The 19504-nt window shown below is 47.8% G+C and overlaps 2 protein-coding genes across 4 annotated transcripts in view; one reads left to right on the top strand and one right to left on the bottom strand.

The window, feature by feature from the left end:
* DDAH2 (dimethylarginine dimethylaminohydrolase 2) overlaps window positions 1-9760 on the top strand; it is a 49693-nt gene extending 39933 nt beyond the window's left edge. For all 3 annotated transcript variants that reach the window (XM_048490414.1, XM_048490411.1, XM_048490412.1), the window contains 4 exons: window positions 3234-3307; window positions 4441-4560; window positions 6145-6288; window positions 8307-9760. In XM_048490414.1, coding sequence (XP_048346371.1) covers window positions 3234-3307; window positions 4441-4560; window positions 6145-6288; window positions 8307-8423 — 455 coding nt within the window. In that variant the 3' untranslated portion in view covers window positions 8424-9760. The remainder of the gene's footprint in view (window positions 1-3233; window positions 3308-4440; window positions 4561-6144; window positions 6289-8306) is intronic.
* A 3117-nt stretch (window positions 9761-12877) lies between these two features.
* On the bottom strand, window positions 12878-18247 carry LOC125429947 (TNF receptor-associated factor 1-like). Its single transcript, XM_048491560.1, has 3 exons — window positions 18062-18247; window positions 14973-15121; window positions 12878-13363 (listed from the first exon to the last, which is right to left on the bottom strand). Exons 1-3 carry the CDS (start codon window positions 18210-18212, stop codon window positions 13145-13147), a joined length of 519 nt encoding a protein of 172 aa, XP_048347517.1. The 5' UTR covers window positions 18213-18247; the 3' UTR covers window positions 12878-13144.
* Between the last annotated feature and the right edge of the window lie 1257 nt (window positions 18248-19504).

Here is a 19504-nt window from a genome sequence, read left to right as displayed (position 1 = left end):
CTCTCCTCATAAGGAAGGTGTTCCAGTCCCTCAATCATCCTCGTTGCCCTTCTCTGCACTTTTTCTATCTCTTCAATATCCTTAAGGAGGAAGAGGAGTTGGTTTTAATACCCTGTTTTTCTCCCCTGTGAGGAGTCTCAGAATGGCTTACAAACTCCTTCCCTTTCCCTCCCCACAACTGACACCTTGTGGGGTAGGTGGGGCTGAGAGATCTCTGAGAGAACTATCGCTGGCCCCAGGGTCACCCAGCAAGCTTTGTGTGGAGGAGTGGGGAATCAAACCTGGTTCACCAAATAAGAGTCCACCTCTCTTAACTATACCACACTGACTCCTATGAGGAAAACCTGGTCATGCTCAAAACACATTTTGACTTCAGATGATGGTTGCACTGACTGCAAATCATTGGGTAAGCAAGCTCCAAGCGTGATCTGGAGACCTCCCAGAGTTACGACCGAACTTCAAACTACAGAACTCAGTTCCTCTGGAGAAAACCTTTGGAATTCTGACACAGAATGGCTGGTGCAGCTACAAAATGGCTGCCATAAAGTGGCTGCCACAGGTGATGGAACCGGCCGGCAAACAGCTGCTGCCACTTATGTCGAGTCACACAGTGACTATCTTTGTACTGCTGCGGCAGCTGTTGCTATAACATGTTTACCAATATGCTCCACAAGTCAGAAATTTTGCTGGAGAAAAGCCCCATCTGCACCCATCTTGCCCTGCTGACTTTCTGAAAACGCTTGGCAGACCGTAGGAAAAATGTCCGCAGGTGCCCAGGTGCCCACGGACTCCATTTTGGGGACCTCTCATGATGCCTGGCTGAACTTCATTCCCTCTCCAGGCTCTACCACCCAAATTTCTGGGAATTTCCCAACACAGAGTTGGCAGGCTTTTAGCAGGTACTACCTTAGAAGTGGCTAAAAACAATAGGATAATGGCAATAGGATAAACAATAGGATTGTGGCATATGCTAAGAGATAGTATGGGATAATGGTTAGTGTGTCAGGCTAGGCTATAGGAGACGCAGTTTCAAATCCCATGGAAGCTCACTGACTGACCTTAATCTGGTCTCCTCTCACCCAAACCTACCTCACAGGGTTGTTTTGAGGTTACAATGGAGGAGGAGAAAATAATGCCCATTGTCCTGATCACCTTAGAGATAGTGTGGATTTAAACTGTCTTAGACAGATAACTGGGTACCACTGGGATGAATATATATTGTCTTTATCTTTCCTTCTACCTTCCTCCCCTCTCTTTTTAGAAGAAAAAGAAGAGTTTGGATTTCTATCCCCCCTTTCTCTCCTATAGGAGACTCAAAAGGGCTTACAAACTCCTTTCCCTTCCCCACCTCCACCAAACACTGTGTGAGGTGGGTGGGGCTGAGAGAGCTCCAAAGAACTGTGACTAGCCCAAGGTCACCCAGCTGGTGTGTGTTGGAGTGCCCAGGCTAATCTAGTTTCCCAGATAAGTCTCCACAGCTCAAGTGGCAGAGCAGGGAATCAAACCCGGTTCTCCAGATTAGAGCGCACCTGCTCTTAACCACTACACCAGTGCTGCTCTCTCTCTCTCTCTTTTTAAAAAATCTCCTTTAGGTCTAGTTTTAAGATGTTCAGCTCCTCAGAACAGGGGCCTGTTATCTTCAATTCCCTGGGCAGAGGTGTTGGGTAATAAATAATAATAATAATGCTGAGTAATGATAATGTGACGGATTAACTGCTTAATCAACTAAACTTTGCAGCCCTTGCCAAATGTGGAGTACCTTGAAGAGGTTTTTTTTTTTAATATGTGTGAGGGTGAGCCAGCATTATCAGTCACTTTTTGTATCAGAAGCGCTGTAGAAATGATTGACGATAGTTATGCCTTTCAAGGAGATGCCGGGAAGATTTCATGAAGCGTTTGTCCCCTGTGCGGTTAATTTATGTTTGACAAAAATACAAAGGAGGCACAAAGACTTTCTTTCTCCGATCTGGAATCCTTTCCTCCTATAATCTCCATGTGTGCACAGGGTATTTAGAGGTGTAGAACTCTGTGCATGCTCAGAGATGCAGTTTCCATAATTATACTGCTTTTTCCACGGCTGAGCCTCAGTACTCGAACACTGGTTTTATGGCAGACCCCAATTTCAGATTGAGCCTTTTCTCTTCTACTGCTGTGGTAGCCAGCTGACCTGGAGAAAAATGTCCGGTGCTTTTGACAGAAGCTGAATGTGTGGAAATGCTGGTTTCAAGTCCAGGGGCAACAATATTTTGGGGGTATAAGCTTTCGAGAACCAAAACTCCCTTCATCAGATGCTCTCAAAAGCGTATACTGTGAAAATCTTGTTGGTGTCTAAGATAGTACTATGGACTTGAGTTGAGTTGAGGTGTTCTACTGCAGACTCACACAGCTAGGAGCAGCAGTGGCGTAGGAGGTTAAGAACTCGTGTATCTAATCTGGAGGAACCAGGTTTGATTCCCAGCTCTGCCACCTGAGCTGTGGAGGCTTTTCTGGGGAATTCAGATTAGCCTGTACACTCCCACACACGCCAGCTGGGTGCCCTTGGGCTAGTCACAGCTTCTCGGAGCTCTCTCAGCCCCACCTACCTCACAGGGTGTTTGTTGTGAGGGGGGAAGGGCAAGGAGATTGTAAGCCTCTTTGAGTCTCCTGCAGGAGGGAAAGGGGGGATATAAATCCAAAAACTCTTCTCCTTCTCCTTCTCCTTCTCCTTCTCCTTCGCCTTCTTCTTCTCCTTCTCCTTCTCCTTCTCCTTCTCCTTCTCCTTCTCCTCCTCCTCCTCCTCCTCCTCCTTCTTCTTCTTCTTCTTCTTCTTCTTCTTCTTCTTCTTCTTCTTCTTCTTCTTCTTCTTCTTCTTCTTCTTCTTCTTCTTCTTCTTCTTCTTCTTCTTCTTCTTCTTCTTCTTCTTCTTCTTCTTCTTCTTCTTCTTCTTCTTCTTCTTCTTCTTCTTCTCCTTCTTCTTCTTCTTCCCTCTGAAACTATCTGTGTGGAAATGGGCAGCTAAAGCTTTTCATGACATGGAGGTCAATAGCATCACCTGGAAAATAACATTCCAGTAAACCGCTATTAAAGGCACAGAGCGCTTTTTTCTCCCCCTGCTGGCCACTCAGTTTACAGCTCCAAATCATATTGGAGCTAGCAAGAGAGAGAGAGAGATCAGTGTTGTTATGTGGGGCAACACATGGGAAGAGTGGGGCCCCAGCTTTTTCCTAAACCATTGATGACTTTGATCTTTACAGGTCGAGAGTTCTTCGTGGGGATTTCCAAGTGGACCAATCACAGAGGAGCGGAGATGGTTGCCGATGCTTTCAGGGTGAGCCTCAGTCTCAGAAGGGGGCTTTCCTCCTGTCCTCGTCACATTTCAGTTTTCTCTCTAATCCGAAGTTCTGTGCATCCCGTCTTCTTTTCGTATCCCATTAAGCTCGCCGGCCAATTTCCTAAAACCTAAAAATAGAGCGAACACAATGAGGTTCAGGATTTCTTTCCATGTTGACTCATCGGCTCAGGAAAGCCCCGCACAGCTGTCTGGGGACAGAAGGTTTCAGGGCACATTCCCTTCGTGTGCAGCACTGGCTAGCTTTGCTAGGCCTCTTTGCTTCCTTGACGTCCACGAGAATAAGAACAGCTAAATGTCCCCCTGCCTTTGTCCTTTGCAGGAGAAAATTTAAGACCTTCCTTCCCTCTGCAGCAGAGGTGTTCCTCTCATTGGGCAAAGTGGGCAGTTGCCCTGGGCACCGCCTTGTGGGGGGCTCAAAAACTGCTAGTTCGTTTGTGGGATTTTTTATATTTTCAGTGTTTTTCCGTTTTTGGCCTGCAGAGGGTGCAGTTTTTAGGATAGCAGCACCAGAATTTCAGGGAGTTTTCGGGAGACTGTCCTGATGATATCACCCAGGTTTGGTGAGGTTTGGTTCAGGGAGTCCAAAGTTATGGACTCCCAAAGGGAGTTCCCCCATCCCCCATTGTTTCCAATGGGAGCTAATAGGAGATGGGGGCTACACCTTTGAGGGTCCATAACTGTGGACCCCCCTGAACCAAACCTCACCAAACCTGGGTAGTATCATCAGTAGGGACTCACGAAGATACTCTGAAATTTTGGTGCTGCTATCTTAATAATTGCACCCCTGACAGCAGGCACCCCCTGACCACAGGCATTTCCCCAGATTTTCCTTTTAAATCCACCCCCTTCCTGCCAATGCTTGTTTTCTTTCTTTCTCAGGTTTTGCCCAGGGCTCCAGTTTGCCTAGGTACGCCACTGCTCTGCAGGTTCCAGAGTGTAGTTGGGAGGCCTGTGATGCCAAATGCGTTATAGAATGAGGGTCCCCAATATTTTTGAGCCTGCAGGCACCTTTATAATTCCAACACAATGGGGTGGGCACAGCACAAAATGGCTGCCGCAGCTTACTTCAAACACTCCACGAAAATCCTTCTCTCTCTCTCTGTGCACAGGATTTTGCTGTATCTACCGTTCCTGTCTCTGGCACGTTGCACCTCCGTAGCTTCTGCAGTATGGCTGGCTCCGACACAGTCGTGATTGGCAGCAGCGAGGTGGCCAAGAAAGCCATGAAGGTAATGGTTCGTGTCCCCGGGGGGGGAGAGGGGGTTCTGGAAGGAGATATAAAGTGGCTCCTCTATGGGATGCAACTGTTCACCAGCCCCGCCACCCCCGCTGTTCAAGGATCATTGTAGACAACTAAACCCCACTTGTGAGATTCTCTGCAACATCTGGAAGCCATTTTTGGTTGATGAAATTGACAGAAGATTTGTTAGAACAGATCCGGGGCACTTCAGTCCTTCATCCGATTGGCAGGCAGTGGCCAGCTAAAAGCCTGTGGGGCAGGTCACACACTGGGGTTGAAGCTGATGTCCTTTTCCAGCATCTTGTAAGGCTGAACACACTCAAACGAAGTTGATTTATTAAAAAAAGGAACGAATTTTATCGATCTGTGTCACCCTAGCTACAGGGTGCTGGAACTGAGGGTTCTTGCCCTCAGTTCCAGTATATATGAGGTGTGTGGGTGGACGGTTCTCCGTTGTGGCAAGAACTGGGGGATTTGGAGAAACAAAACTTAGTTCTGACACATCTAGCATTCAGAGATACACTACTAGGTGTCAATTCTGGCAGGGGATGATGAGAACTGTATTCCATAACATCTGGAGGGCTGCAAGTTTGACACCTGTGCGGGAGGTTCTGTTAGCTGTTGCAACTAATTGTAGCACACTACCTGTATTGCTTAATAAGCCCTGCTCAAAGGAGAGCCATAATGCTCGCCAGGTTTAATGTTATGCCTTCTGCCTTGTTACATGGCAGATTTAATAAGCAAGAAAAGGCTAAAAGATTGTGCCCATGTAACGATGGCTCAGTTGAATCTCTGGCCCACCAATTACTACACTGTCTCAGATTCAAGGAAATCAGATCCAAGTATGTGAATCTTATTCCTTTACATTTACCCCATCTCCCCGATTTAATTAGATTACACTACTTGTTGGACAACCCTGATCCTTCTCTCTGTATGATAGTGGCAGACTTTCTCCTGGAAATTACTAAACGCCAGTAGATTTCCTTCAACCTAACATTTATGTCCTGTATTGTATATGCTTTTTAAATCCGGTTTTTGTTATTGTTGTACTGTTGTCTATGCCAATAAAGGCTTGCTTCTAATTGTAGTTGGATTCCTCTGAATTCGTCTAAACTTGGCTGAAAGGCTTCTAAATTAACAGCATTCACTGTATTGTTTTGGCTAAGACTCTAGGTTCGTCACGCATTCTGAGAAAATGATTCCCCCCTGCACAAAGTAGATCATGATATCCAGCAAAGCAGTTTTAAATTACCTTCAGAGCAGGCAGCAGATTGCTTGAGATGCTGGAGCTAGAGAGAAAGACCAAAAGAAAAAGCAAACAGAAAGAGAACAAATTAAAAGTCAAGGTCATTGTCCAGGCTAAGGGGAGAGAAGTTGTCGCAGGACTTCATGCTGGAATTTAGAAACATAGAGCTGGGAGGGACCTCAGGGATCATCTAGTCCAACCCACTGCCTAATGCTGGAAATTCACAACTCCCTTCCTCCCCACACTCCCCCAGCGACCCTTGTTCTATGCCCAGAGGAAGGCAAAAACCCTCCAGGATGCCTCCCATTTCCCACCTTTTCTCTCTAGACTATGGAGCAACTAACCGATCACCACTATGAAACGCTGACTGTGCCCGATGACCCAGCCGCCAACTGCATCTACGCTCGGCTTGGACAGAAGACCAACGTCCTGTTGCATCGGAATACAGAGGAATACCCTAACAGCATACAGGTAAGAGGGAGGGGTGCGTCGGGGAAGTGGGGTGGAGGGTGCACAGTGGTGTGTATGTGTGTCTGGCCCAGCCCATCTAGAACAGTGGTTCCCAACTTGGGGCATGCGTACCCCTAGGAGTATGCACCAGAGCATTTGGGGATATGAAAAAAATACAATGGGTTTGCTAATATGGAGGTACAATTTAAGGGACATAGGTTGCCAAGGGGTGATCTAGAACAGGGCCTGCGACCTGCGGCTCTCCAGATGTTCATGGACTACAAATCCCATCAGCCCTTGCCAGCATGGAGAGCCGCAGGTTGCAGACCCCTGATCTAGAACTAATGTGTACTTGAGACAATTGAGGGTCAATTCAAATGCTGCCGTCTATCCTTGCCACGTGTAAATAGCTACAGCGTCTGGGAGGGTTTTGTGCACAGGGTCTTATTCCGTGAAAGGGCCCCCAATAAGCAATAGACCTTTCCACAGCTACAGGAACCACAGCTATATAGGAACCACAAAACGCAGCATTCAGACACTTATTAAGGAGCACGAAAGACACTGTCGGCTTAACCATCCTGAAAAATCTGCAGTTGCAGGACATGTGTTAAACAAAACTGGACATAACATTTTATTTGAGAACACTGAAATTCTGGACAATTCCGAAGCTTACTATGTCAGACTGCACAGGGAGGCCATTGAAATTCACAAATACCAGGACCACTTTAATAAGAAAGAAGAGACGTTCAAAATTAGCAAAGCCTGGCTCCCAGTACTTAAAAAATGGACTGATAACCCCACCCGCAATACAATGCACTCAACCACACCTTTGCATAGCAAGTTCCACCCAAACACTTAATGATTGGTTCCCCACTGTGGGACATGGACAATATACCACACTAAACTTTCCCCTCTCACCTAGACACAGTGTGAAACGGACTTTTCTCTGTGATACGCCTCTGAAGATGTCAGCCACAGATGCAGGCGACACGTTAGGAACAAAATCCACCAGACCACGGCCACACAGCCTGGAAAACCCACCAGAACCAGTTGAATCTGGCCGTGAAAGCCTTCGACAATCCTTTCTTTTCCCCTCTCACAACAACACTCTGTGAGGTAGTGAGATAGGAGAAGTAATATCTAGTCCCCCTAAGCATGGAGCAGGGCTACAGATGCCAGATGGGATCGGGGCATCCCCCAGAATTATAGACTACAGAGGTGAGTTGCTCTAGAGATGCTGGATTCTCTGGAGCATAGGTGTCAAACTCGTGGCCCTCCAGATGTTATGGATGACAGTTCCCATCATCCCCTGCCAGCATCATGCTGGCAGGGGATGATGGGAATTGTAGTCCATAACATCATGCTGGCAGGGGATGATGGGAACTGTAGTCCATAACATCTGGAGGGCTGCAAGTTTGACACCTGTGCTCTGGAGGGTGAACTCTCTGGCACTGACTTCCACTGAGGTCCCGGTCTTCCTCAGGTTCCACTGAGGTCCCGGTCTTCCTCAGGCAACTGTACCCCCATCTCCCGTTGGTGTCCAAGGCAGACCTGGCAACTCTGAGCAGGATTTTGGTTTGTGATGGCTGAAAGGTTCAAGTCCTTATGTGAGCTGTTAAGGGACAGGCTTGAAGTATATTTGTAGTTTCTAGCAGATGTGGCTAGGCCCACTATGAGAACCTTCCACTCCCTCGATTCTTTCTTACTAGGGTAGGGAAGAAAGGGGAAAATCATCTATCCTGCTATCTTGGGAATCCTTTAAAATCCTTTAAAAAAACAAACCTGAACTGGACTACCTTTTTTGCTTGAATTTTAAGGAACAAAGGAGGAAGTCTGTATTTGCTGAACATCTCAGGGCCAAAGGCAGACCGGAGACCCCCCCACTCCAGATGTTTGTGTTACCTTGCCAAAGAAAAGAAAAACTTGGAGATCCCTCTGTGCTCTGGACATGACTTGGGCTCTCTAGGATGAGAAATTAGGGTGGGTTTTTTTAAAAAACTGGAAAGAGGATTAATGTTTTTGTGCGCTTGCTTTTATAGCCTTTCCAGAAACTTCCGGACTACACCCTCATCCCAGCTGCTTGCACTGAAGTGGCCAAACTCGGTGGGACTCTCAGTTCCTGCTCTCTTCTTATCAACAAGAAGCTGGAGATCTAGTGCCTATGGAACCCCCCAACCCCCCCCCCCCCAAAAAAATGCAATCCTTGAAGAGGAATCTCTTTCTGTATTTCCTTTGTGCGAGCGTCCCTCTTTTTCTTAGTTTCACGAGGCAGGAATACCACCTTTCCTCCCCTAACGTGCTCACTTGTTTGGCCTTAAATTTTGCCATTTTCTTCTTGGAAAAAAGCAAACAACAACATTGGATCTTAGTCGCCGTGTAGTCCCACCAGTCTCTTCCTTCCTCTTTTCCTGATACTGCATACTCTTAAAAAAAGGTTTCCAGCTCTCAACAGACTGGTGATTTTATCTGGTTGTCCAGCGCCGAGGAAAATCTTGTAAGTGAATAGGAAAACTATAAGTTTTGTTTCTCTTCAGTCAGAGGTACAGTGCTTTTGTTCAAGTTCTCTCAGCACTGTAGCCTTGTAATTGATAAGTTGAAGTATTTTTGCTTTTTGCTCCTGCTAGGCTTTCTTTGGGACATGTTATTAAATCAACTATAGAGAACTACTTTTAGGCAGCCATTTTAATCGATTCTGTGAGCACCCATCTAAAATGATTTTGTCTCATGAAGTCTGCACGCTACATCAGCAAGTTCTGGAAGAGCCAAAGAGCAGAAAATGTTCTTTTAACGGAGGTAGCCCTCTTAAGTGTTATTACATATAGCTATCAACAGGAGGCTGCAGGTTTGGGGTAAAGGCCGATATTGGTTTGCTGCAGAGCTGGGTGATTTCATTGTTGCAGATATCCAGGATATAGGAAAAGCCTTTATTTGGGGGCTTTGCTTGATTAAATCATTCCAGCTATAGGAAAATGGCACAAGTACAACGCAAACCCCTCAGTCAGTACTACAGAGAAGTTTCCTTTCCCTCAGTAGCTTAGTCCTAATTCCAAAGCATCTCGAAACACTAGCCTGTATGGCCGTTCTGTCTGCCACATACATCTCTATGGTGCTGCTGTTTTGGGACAAGGGAGTTCAGAGTCAGGCCTACACTCCCGACCCCTGCATCTCGAACTCAGAACTGCTTCCTCACTGCCACCTCAACAAATAACTTCCGTGGATGTTCAGTGGTCATGGAAGAGCAGCTAGATTAAAAAAAATATGTATACAGGCTTGAGAAATGCTGCTTCCTCTTACCCAACGACACTGTGTATGTGTTTGTGTAACGTAGCTAGGAGGGGGCGTTCGTAGGAATGTTCTGGAAAGCAATAGGGGGAGAGGCCTATGTTGGGGAATAGGTGTGATGACAGAAGTAGGATTTTTAGAACCACGCACTGCCTCTTGAGAGCCCCTTGTGGAACCAATGACAATAATAATAATTAAAAAATTGAACCAACTTTGCATTTTGTTGAGTTGTTTTTTTTTTGTTTTTTGGCTTTCTTTTTGTGCATTTCGGCCTCTGCACCGGGCTCTTGCTTTAAAAGCAATTATCATTTCTCCAGGACAAAAAAACCCACCCTCAAAACAATTCCTTCTAATTTTAAGTGTCGCGTTCTAACACCATCTGCGGTTCTTAATTGTGGGTCTCACGCGTCAAATAATCACGGAAATGGCCTGCAGGGGTTATTTTGGGCAAGGCCTTTACGAAAGGGAAGAAATGCTACATTGTCATGGAAACAAAGCCTATTGTTAACTCAGGCATTATAGCGGGATGGTATATCACGCAATGCAACCTATGAGGGTAGCTCCTTGGCTGCTGCGAAACAAAATGCAGGAGTAGGTGGAGCACTGGTATCCCATTACGTTGTTCCAGGCCTCATGTGTCTAGTGTTGTCGAGCGGCAGCTGACTTATAATGGCCCCCTTGTGGGATTTTCATGATCAGCGATGAACAGAAGTGGTTTTTCGTTGCCTGCCTCTGTATTTCAGTCCTAGGCTGGACCCCAGCAAAGTATAGTGGTTAAGAGCAGAGGAAACTGGGTTTGACTCCCCACTCCTCCACAGGAGCAGCAGACTCTAATCCGGATTTGTTTCCCTGCTTCTACACATGAAGCCTGCAAGATGACCTTGGCCTAGTCACTGTTCAAACTCTCTCAGCCCCACCTACCTCACAAGGGGGCTTTCCCCACTGACAGAGTTGAACTGGTTTCTACCTAGGTTCGCCTCAGTGAATCCCCACTGCCACTGAGCTCAACATTGTTTTGTCTCAGTTCCCCGCCTCAGAACTGCGACATCCTTGTGGGATTTTCTACACTTTTCTGCCGGAACAAGGTCGATACTGCTTTGAAGCTTCAAAGTGGGGAAGCATCAAAATGACACCTCATCCGTTCAACCAATCACGAGCCGCTTTTGTGGCATGTGCAGAACGGGAGAGTCGTGGCGGGCAGAAAGCGCATGTAACTGTAAACTGTAAAAACTGTAAAAAAAAAAAAAGAACGCTCCAGTTTCCTGCCATAACACAAGCGCCAATCACGATCGAGGAGTGAAACAGGCACCAAGGTGATCCTGCCCACTTAGCTCGGTTCCAGGGGGCCAAGTAAGTTGCTGTGCGGACAGCCTTGAATTGCCCTCCACTGAAGGGAACCGAAGTCAATCTTTTGTAGCTCCCTTCTGTGGTGGGGAAAGCCCCAAGGTGTCTCTTCTTCCTTGGTCACCTTTCATCCAAATACTAGGGCTGCTCCTGCTTAGCTTTTGAGATCGGGCTTCACTGAGCCGTCCTAGACAGGACTTCAAATCTTAAGCAGATACAACCCCCCCCCCCCCCCAAAAAAAAACCTGAAAGATTTGTCACACTCCTAGTAGGTCACAACATATGGCTGGTGGACAGACTTCAACTTGTGGAGGGTCACACAATTGTTTAAGTGTCCCTGGTGGGTACAAGTTGTCCCCCTGTTTTTGAAAGCTATTCCCAGCAGGTTTTTTTTAAGGTCTTGTTTTGGGAAGATTAGGAACTCAGAAGGCCTTCCTTGGAAGACTTGCTGCAAAGCAGCTGCTGAGATTTTTTAACCAGCTAGCTTATGTCGCAGTTGTTGGGTTGGAAAACAAAACTGTTGCGGAGGAGTTTGTAGAGAAGTGGGAAGCAAGTATCGGCCTGATGAAAAATCTATAATTAACAAGACACGGCTGCTTTCAGCAGGGGCTGCGAAGAGGGAAGAAAGATATGCTCGGTGAAAACTTTGCACGCCCTCCTAGAAATAAGCCCGGTGAAATTGATGGGGCAATCAATTCCAGATGCCCAAAGGATGCCCTGTTTCATTCCATGATTAATGTATTGTGGGATTTGCTGCCAGAGGACGTAGTGATGGCTATGAGCACGGACGGACTTCAGAGTGGGGTTGTAAAGGCTTAAGGATGGTTAAGTCCATCGGTAGCTACTATGGGGCTAAAGGAAACCTCCATAGCTGTCATCAATAAACCTCTGGCTCCCATTGCTAGGAGGCAACATCAGGGGAAGATCTTAGCCTGAATGCCCTGCTTACTGGCCCCCCAGGGCAACTGGTGGCCACTGAGTGGAAAAGGATGCTGGACAGAATGGACCACTGGCATCATCTCGTGGGGCTTTTCTCGTGTTCTTGAGCAATCCTAAGTTCATGTTTCCCCAATAATAAGACATAAGAACTAGCCTGCTGGATCAGACCAGAGTCCATCTAGTCCAGCTCTCTGCTACTCGCAGTGGCCCACCAGGTGCCTTTAGGAGCTCACATTCAGGATGTGAAAGCAATGGCCTTCTGCTGCGGCTGCTGCTCCTGAGCACCTGGTCTGCTAAGGTATTTGCAATCTCAGATCAAGGAGGATCAAGATTGGTAGCCAGAGATCGACTTCTCCTCCATAAATCTGTCCAAGCCCTTTTTAAAGCTATCCAGGTTAGTGGCCATCACCACCTCCTGTGGCAGCATATTCCAAAAGACCTGCCCCCAAAATAAGCCCCAGCATGATTTTGGGGGCATTTTTGGAGGATGCTTGAAATATAAGCCTTGCTCCAAAATATATATAGCCCTAGTTCAGGGGGCTGCAACCTGCGGCTCTCCAGATGTTCGTGGACTACAATTCCCATCAGCCCCTGCCAGCATGCTAATGGGATTTGTAGTCCATGAGCATCTGGAGAGCCGCAGGTTGCAGACCTCTGCCCTAGTTACAGATTCCCCGGCACAGCTGATCTGGTCACGGGAGGGGCACATAATCATGGGAAAATAAATAAGAAATCCCCTGAAAATAAGCCCTAACGCATCTTTTGGAGCAAAAATTAATATAAGACCCTGCCTTATTTTTGGGGAAACGCTTGCTTTTTGCTCTTTCCTGAATTCAAGCCCATGCTCAACTATGGAAGCTCATGGGTGACGCTGGGCCATTCTCTCTCAGCCTAACCTACCTCACTAGATGGGATGGACAGTATGGGAGAGCCACATGCCCCTCTATGCTCTTTGGAGGAAGGATGGAGTAGAAATGTACTAAATAGAATATTCCCAACCCTGTGAAACAAGACACATGCCAAAGAAATAACACTATTCCTAGACATGAAAAATTTCAGTAAGTTGATGCAGCTTTGTACAAGTTTACATATAGTTTGAAATCAAAAATATATTTTAAAATAAAGGAAAAAGAAATCTGGCGTCTTCTAACAAGTCGTCGCAACAGATCTTGGAAAAAGTTGCAGCTGTGCCGACTACAAGAAGAAATCTTCAGGAATACAGTCTTTTGATGCCACCGAATCATTTTTTTCCCAGCGATATGTCAGAGCAACTGCCATCTCCGGCGCTGTACAGCGAGTGTCATCTGGAAGTCTAAGCCTTTGTGTCTATCACTGCTTGAATGGCTAATGTGTTGTTAACAATATAAGTTGTTTTTGAACCGTGGAGTAAGTTCAACGGGAAGAACTCTGGAAAGCCGCTGGCCACGTTGTTTTCGCTCACGGGACGCTGGAAGGAAGAGGATGATTGCAAAGGACGGAAGGAAGTGGAGAAGTGGTGCTTGTCGACTTGGTCCAGTAGAGTGAAGGTGACCTGTTGAAACAGGATAATTGAATGCATGGCTACATGACAAAAGTCAATTAAAGAAAAAGAAACATGATTGGGGTGCTGTGTGGTTTCCGGGCTGTATGGCCGTGTCCTAGCAGCATTCTCTCCTGACGTTTCGCCTGCATCTGTGGCTGGCATCTTCAGAGGATCAGATGTTTAGGCTAGCAGCATCAAATTTCAGGGTATCTTTAGGAGACTCTCCTGATTATACCACCCAGGTTTAGTGAAGTTTGGTTTGGGGGGTCCAAAGTTATGGACTCTCAAAGGTGTAGCCCCCATCTCCTATTAGCTCCCATTGGAAACAATGGGGGCACCCCTTTTGGGAGTCCATAACTTTGGACCCCCTGAACCAAATCTCACCTAACTGTGTTGGTATCATTAGGAGAGTCACCCGAAAACTCCCTGAAATTTTGGTGCTGCTAGCTAAAAACTGTTCCCCCTGCAGGCCAGAAACTGAAAAACACTAAAAAATACAAAAAAAAACAAACCTGAAATTTTTGCTGCCCCCCTTCAGGCGCGCACCCGGTACAACGTGCACCCCCGGCTCCCTTGTAGTTACGCCTCTGTGTCTTGTGTCTTTACAAATCTGGAGTGCTTAATCGTGCTCTCACGGGAGATAAGGTATAGCTAATCTGAGGTGAGTGAGCTTGGTTAGGGACCAACTCTGCCCAGACCAATGCTATTGGCAACAATATGAGCAACTGGCAGAAAAAAGCTGGTGTATCAGCAACTGGTTAGTGGTCCACTTATGGTCTTAACTTCCATCTGCCCTTGTTCTAGAGAGTTAAGATGTAACCCCACATTCCATCATCCTCAGCGGTCCTAAAATAGGAGCCAAAACTCTGAAATGGGGGAATGGCCCTGTCTCTGATCTCATAGCTCAGGTGTACCCAACCTTTTTGAATGTGTGGGCACCTTTGTAATTCTGACAGAGAGTTGTGAGCACAACCACAACATGGTTGCCAGAGGAGACACAGTCAACCACAAAATGATTCTTCAAGAGCCAAAGGCGACCCCAAAATGTCAGGTAGTTAGGTTATGCATAACTCTAAAAATGATTCTGTAGCATTTCAGGTAGAAGATCTGTTTGGTGGGATGCCTTTTAAAATGAACGTGCTTTTTCTTCTGGAGCAGCAGTGGCGTAGGAGGTTAAGAGCTCATGTATCTAATCTGGAGGAACCAGGTTTGATTCTCAGCTTTGCCGCCTGAGCTGTGGAGGCTTCTCTGGGGAATTCAGATTAGCCTGTGCACTCCCCCACATGCCAGCTGGGTGACCTTGGGCTAGTCACAGCTTCTCGGAGCTCTCTCAGCTCCAGCCACCTCACAGGGTGCTTGTTGTGAGGGGGGAGGGGCAAGGAGATTGTCAGCCCCTTTGAGTCTCCTGCAGGAGAGAAAGGGGGGATAGAAATCCAAACTCTTCTTCTTCTTCTTCTCCCCTTCAGTACATACGCAGCTTCAGTCGCCCATTGGAGACCCTGTGATGTGCTGGCAGTTTCTCCCGAAGCAACGTTTTAAAAGATATACACGGCCAATCGGATTTCCAATGGCCAAAACCCCGCCATTATGGGCACTCCAATGGCCATTAGCCCCATACCTTGTGCTGGAAGGGCCACTTGAGCTGGAAATCATATTCCCCTTTCATCAAGACCAGGAAAAGTGAGATGTGGGTCCTGTTGCCCGTCCCATCTCCATTCAAGAAGAGTTTGAGACGGAGTTTGTATCCGTAGCGGCTGGTATAAAAACCTTTATTTGGGTGAAGAGAAAAAGAACAGAGGGCATTAAAATGGGAAAAGATGTGTGACAGTGCCCTCTAGTGGACAAGTTATGGTAGTGTTCTGTTCCAAGGAGAACCTGAATAATCATACAATGTAATAATTGTATTTAGGGTGGTGACAGACGATTTTCTATGGAACAGATGAACAGGGAAGGTTTGCGATCGCCTTCCTCTGCACAGCAACCTTGGAATTGTTTGCTGGTCTCCCATCCAAATAATGACCAGCGCCAACCAGAGGCATATAAAGGTAAAATTGTCCCCGGGTGTCCCCCCACTGCGCCTGGGGGCAGGGCTCCACCTTCCCCCCTGCCCCAGCTCCCAGCTGGCAGTCCCTTCTACCCTCCCCTCTGGGGACAACAGAAGGACCTCCCCCTTCCTCCAAGAGCTGATTTTATAAGCACTGAGGGCAGGGGATGGGGCTCAGTGGGGGTCGGGCCCCGTCCCCACCCCCAGGGGCATGGCCCCGCCTCCCCAAGCCCCGCCTCCGCCCTTAGTGCTTATAAAAGCAGTTCCTGGAGGACGGCAGGGTGGGCGAGGCTGGGGGACAGTGTCCTCAGGCCTCCTTGGCCTCAATGACTACATGGGCAGGGCCGAGGGGGCCCGAAGATGACAAGGCAGCTGTCTTCCTCGTTGTGTGGGGGGCCGATTTCGCACCGCGTGTGTCCCACTGGACCAGATTAAACCTGGACTTGGTTGACAGAGAGGAGTACCCTAGGTTTACCTGGAGTGAAGATTCTACCTTGCAAAGAGGCCAAGCCCTGGGTAATACACCACTGGGGCCAACCCTGTTTAGCTTCTGAGGAGATTAGGCTAGCCTGGGTCATCCAGATCAGGGCAACAGTACCAGGTCCAAACTAAGCAACCACCCCAGAGCAACTGATGCCATCATGCTGGGTGGAGCATTCCAGCATTTAGCATTTGCCTCAAACTTTATGGTTTAACCATAGAATGTTGAGTGAATGCTTAGAGCGTCACCCAACATGAGGACATCACTTCTGGGTCATGCCGAAAGGTCAGTCGTCATGTTGTGGACACCAATTCCACTCCCCCCACATTTGGGTGGCCAATTTCCTCCCACTATTGCCCTCCCCCCATAGCCAATGTGGAGTAACAGAGGTGGCACAGAAGTGGGAAGACACCTTTTCAAATCCCCAGTCAGCCGCGATGCTGGTTTGGGCCAGCTATTCTCAACATATCTTATCTGACAGGATTGTTTGTAAGGATAAAAATAAAGAGGAGAGACCTGTCTCAGAATTAGCAGCCAATGAAGTGAGGAAGGAATGAGGCTGGGAGGGAAATGAGCCCAACAGTATCATATTCTGTTTCATCTTTCCCTAGAATTTGTCAGAGAGATATAAGGAGGTATACAGATGACTGGCAGTAATATGTTCCCTTCTCCCAGTCTCTAGCTTGGATTCCAGTGTGCCTTTGCTGAAATCTGTTTCAACTGCCGAGGGCCGCTCTGCTTCCAAAGAACAGCCATTTGAAGCAATTACAAATTATGACGCGAGGTACTTTTTGCCCTTAGAACTAAAATCCAGAGGGTTGCTTGGGGAAGCCGTGGAATTTAAATTGGCTTCAAAACTCATTCTAGGAAATGAACAGTGTTGGAGGAAGACAATCTTAGCAACCGAGGCTCCGGGGCTGTTAAAAATGCGACTCTCGCAAATTAGGAATCTGAAATATTTTTCCAGCACTGTGATAGATCCGTGATAGAAAACCAGCGGCCACTAGTATATCCCCTCAGCTCCTAGCAGGTCAAAATAATCCCCTGCAATAATTAATTGCTTCATGCGAAGGTGGTTGTTACAGTTGCAGCTTCTGAATGGGGGTGAAAGGCTTCCATTGACTCATAAAGATCGGCCATCTCATGCTTTAGTTTTCTTACCACCTGGCTGTTGGTCTATTGTACACAAGCTGGCTGTTGGTCTATTGTACACACACCCGTATATCATATACACTGTCTTGTTTATCCTCAAGAAAAGCACACACACACACACACACACACACATATATGGATTATATATATGTATGTGTGTGTGTGTATGTGTGTGTATGGATTATATATATATATATAAGGTATGTGTGTGTACACACACACACACACACACACACGTATACCATATACACTGGCTCTTGTTTATCCTCAAGAAAAGCGTGCGTGCGTGCGCGCGCACACACACACACACGTGTGTGTGTGTATATATATATATATGTGTGTGTGTGTGTGTGTGTATGTATGTATGTATGTATGTGTATGTATATGTATATGTATATGTATATATGAATGTATATATGTATATGTACATATATGTGTATGTATGTATATATATGTATATATGTGTGTATATATATGTGTGTGTATATATATATGCTTTTCTTGAGGATAAACAAGAGCCAGTGTGTTGTCGTGGTTAAGAGCATTGAATTCTAATCTGGAGAACAGGGTTTGATTCCCCACTTCTCCAAATGCGTGGTGGACTCTTACAGATTTGCTTCCACTCTCCTACATTCACGCTGGGTGACTTTTGGCCCGTCACAGTTGTCTCAGAACTCTCTCAGCCCCACCTGCCTCACAAGGTGTCTGTTGTGTGGAGGGGAAGGGGAAAGGAGTTTGTGAGCTGCCTTAAGTCTCCTTACAGGAGACAAAAAGTGGGGTATGAATCCAAATCCTTCTACTCTTTTTCTTCCCATAGCACTTAAAGACTAAAGACTAAAAAAAAATGTTGTGAAGTCTGCTGTCAATGGATGAAAGTTTTCTGGAGGGCAGCGTTCCAATCTCACTACTGAGGCTGTCATCTGTTCAGAAATGTTCAGACCAGGAAAAGAGCTGATAGATTGACCATTTGGTCCGCTTTCAGGAGGCTAAAGTCATCACACACCCCCAACCCGAGCTTGTGACCACTCACAGGGGGAGTAAAGTGCAGTCCTGTTAGTTGTTAGTGCCTCCTGAATTCTGAGCCCCACATCTGCGATCTTCCACAGAAAACACCCGTCGTACGTAGTTTGTTCCAGGGTGTGGAGCCGAGTCACTAAATTGCTGATCATGACATCCTTCATGGCTAAGAGTGTGTCCTGATGGTCCACCTGGAGAAATGGCGGGGACAGGGGGAGAGGAGATGAAAGGAAGGAAACAGGCATAATTTTGAAGAAGAGATGACACAGAGTTATGAGGAAGGAGTCCTCTTCTCCTGCAGGATCAAGCTGCTACCTTTTTGCCTCCATACATCATATGAAACCACCTTCCATTGAATCAGACCCTGACCAATCAGGGGTGCTACACTTGGAAGGTCCTGGGATAGATGAGGAAAGCTGGAGCACAACATTTGAACTGAAAACCGCAGGGAAACCTCGCTGCAAAGAACAGAGCAGCGGGGTAAGCCCTGCATGCACAATAGGCTTTAGATTCTTGAAGAGACAGAGGGAGAAGCAGATCAACACTGCTGCAAACTGACTGAAGCATTTGGGTGCTGTGTGGTTTCCGGGCTGTATGGCCGTGTTCTAGCAGCATTCTCTCCTGACGTTTCGCCTGCATCTGTGGCTGGCATCTTCCCCCCCCCCACCCCCCCCCCCCCCCACCCCCCCCCCCCCCCACCCCCCCCCCCCCCCACCCCCCCCCCCCCCCACCCCCCCCCCCCCCCACCCCCCCCCCCCCCCACCCCCCCCCCCCCCCACCCCCCCCCCCCCCCACCCCCCCCCCCCCCCACCCCCCCCCCCCCCCACCCCCCCCCCCCCCCACCCCCCCCCCCCCCCACCCCCCCCCCCCCCCACCCCCCCCCCCCCCCACCCCCCCCCCCCCCCACCCCCCCCCCCCCCCACCCCCCCCCCCCCCCCCCCCCCCCTCCCCCCACCCCCCCCCCCCACCACCCCCCCCCCTACCCCCACCCCCTTCCCCCCCCCCCCCCCCCCCACCCCCCCCCCCCCCACCCCCCCCACCACCCCTCCCCCCGCACCCCCCATGTAGTCCATGAACATCTGGAGAGGCGAAGGATGCAGACCCCTGGTCTCGCCCCTGTTGGCCTCAGCACCAGAAAGAATGTGTAACCCCCATGCTCAGAATGGGTTGACCCAGAAAGGGGTGGAGACTCAAAGCAGCAAGAGGCTGCAGAGCTCATGTAGTTTGGAGGAGACAAGGCTACCAGACTCGGACCTTGATTTCTATAAGCCCTTAACACCTTGTTAAGGTAACTGCAATGTTGTTGGGAACTAGTGGGAAGGGAGTTGTTTATTTTTGCTATGTTGTAAATGTTGGAGTTTATTGTTTCAGGGTTTTTTTTAATGTATGTAATGGGTGAGAGTTCTCCTGGAAACCTTCATCATGTTGAATCCTGTTCACCAAGCCCTTGGAGTCT

This window comes from Sphaerodactylus townsendi, linkage group LG03, assembly GCF_021028975.2.
Source record: "Sphaerodactylus townsendi isolate TG3544 linkage group LG03, MPM_Stown_v2.3, whole genome shotgun sequence".
Lineage (NCBI taxonomy): Eukaryota > Metazoa > Chordata > Lepidosauria > Squamata > Sphaerodactylidae > Sphaerodactylus > Sphaerodactylus townsendi.
Note: the sequence above shows the minus strand (reverse complement) of the source record. Positions and strands in the feature narration are given on the sequence as shown.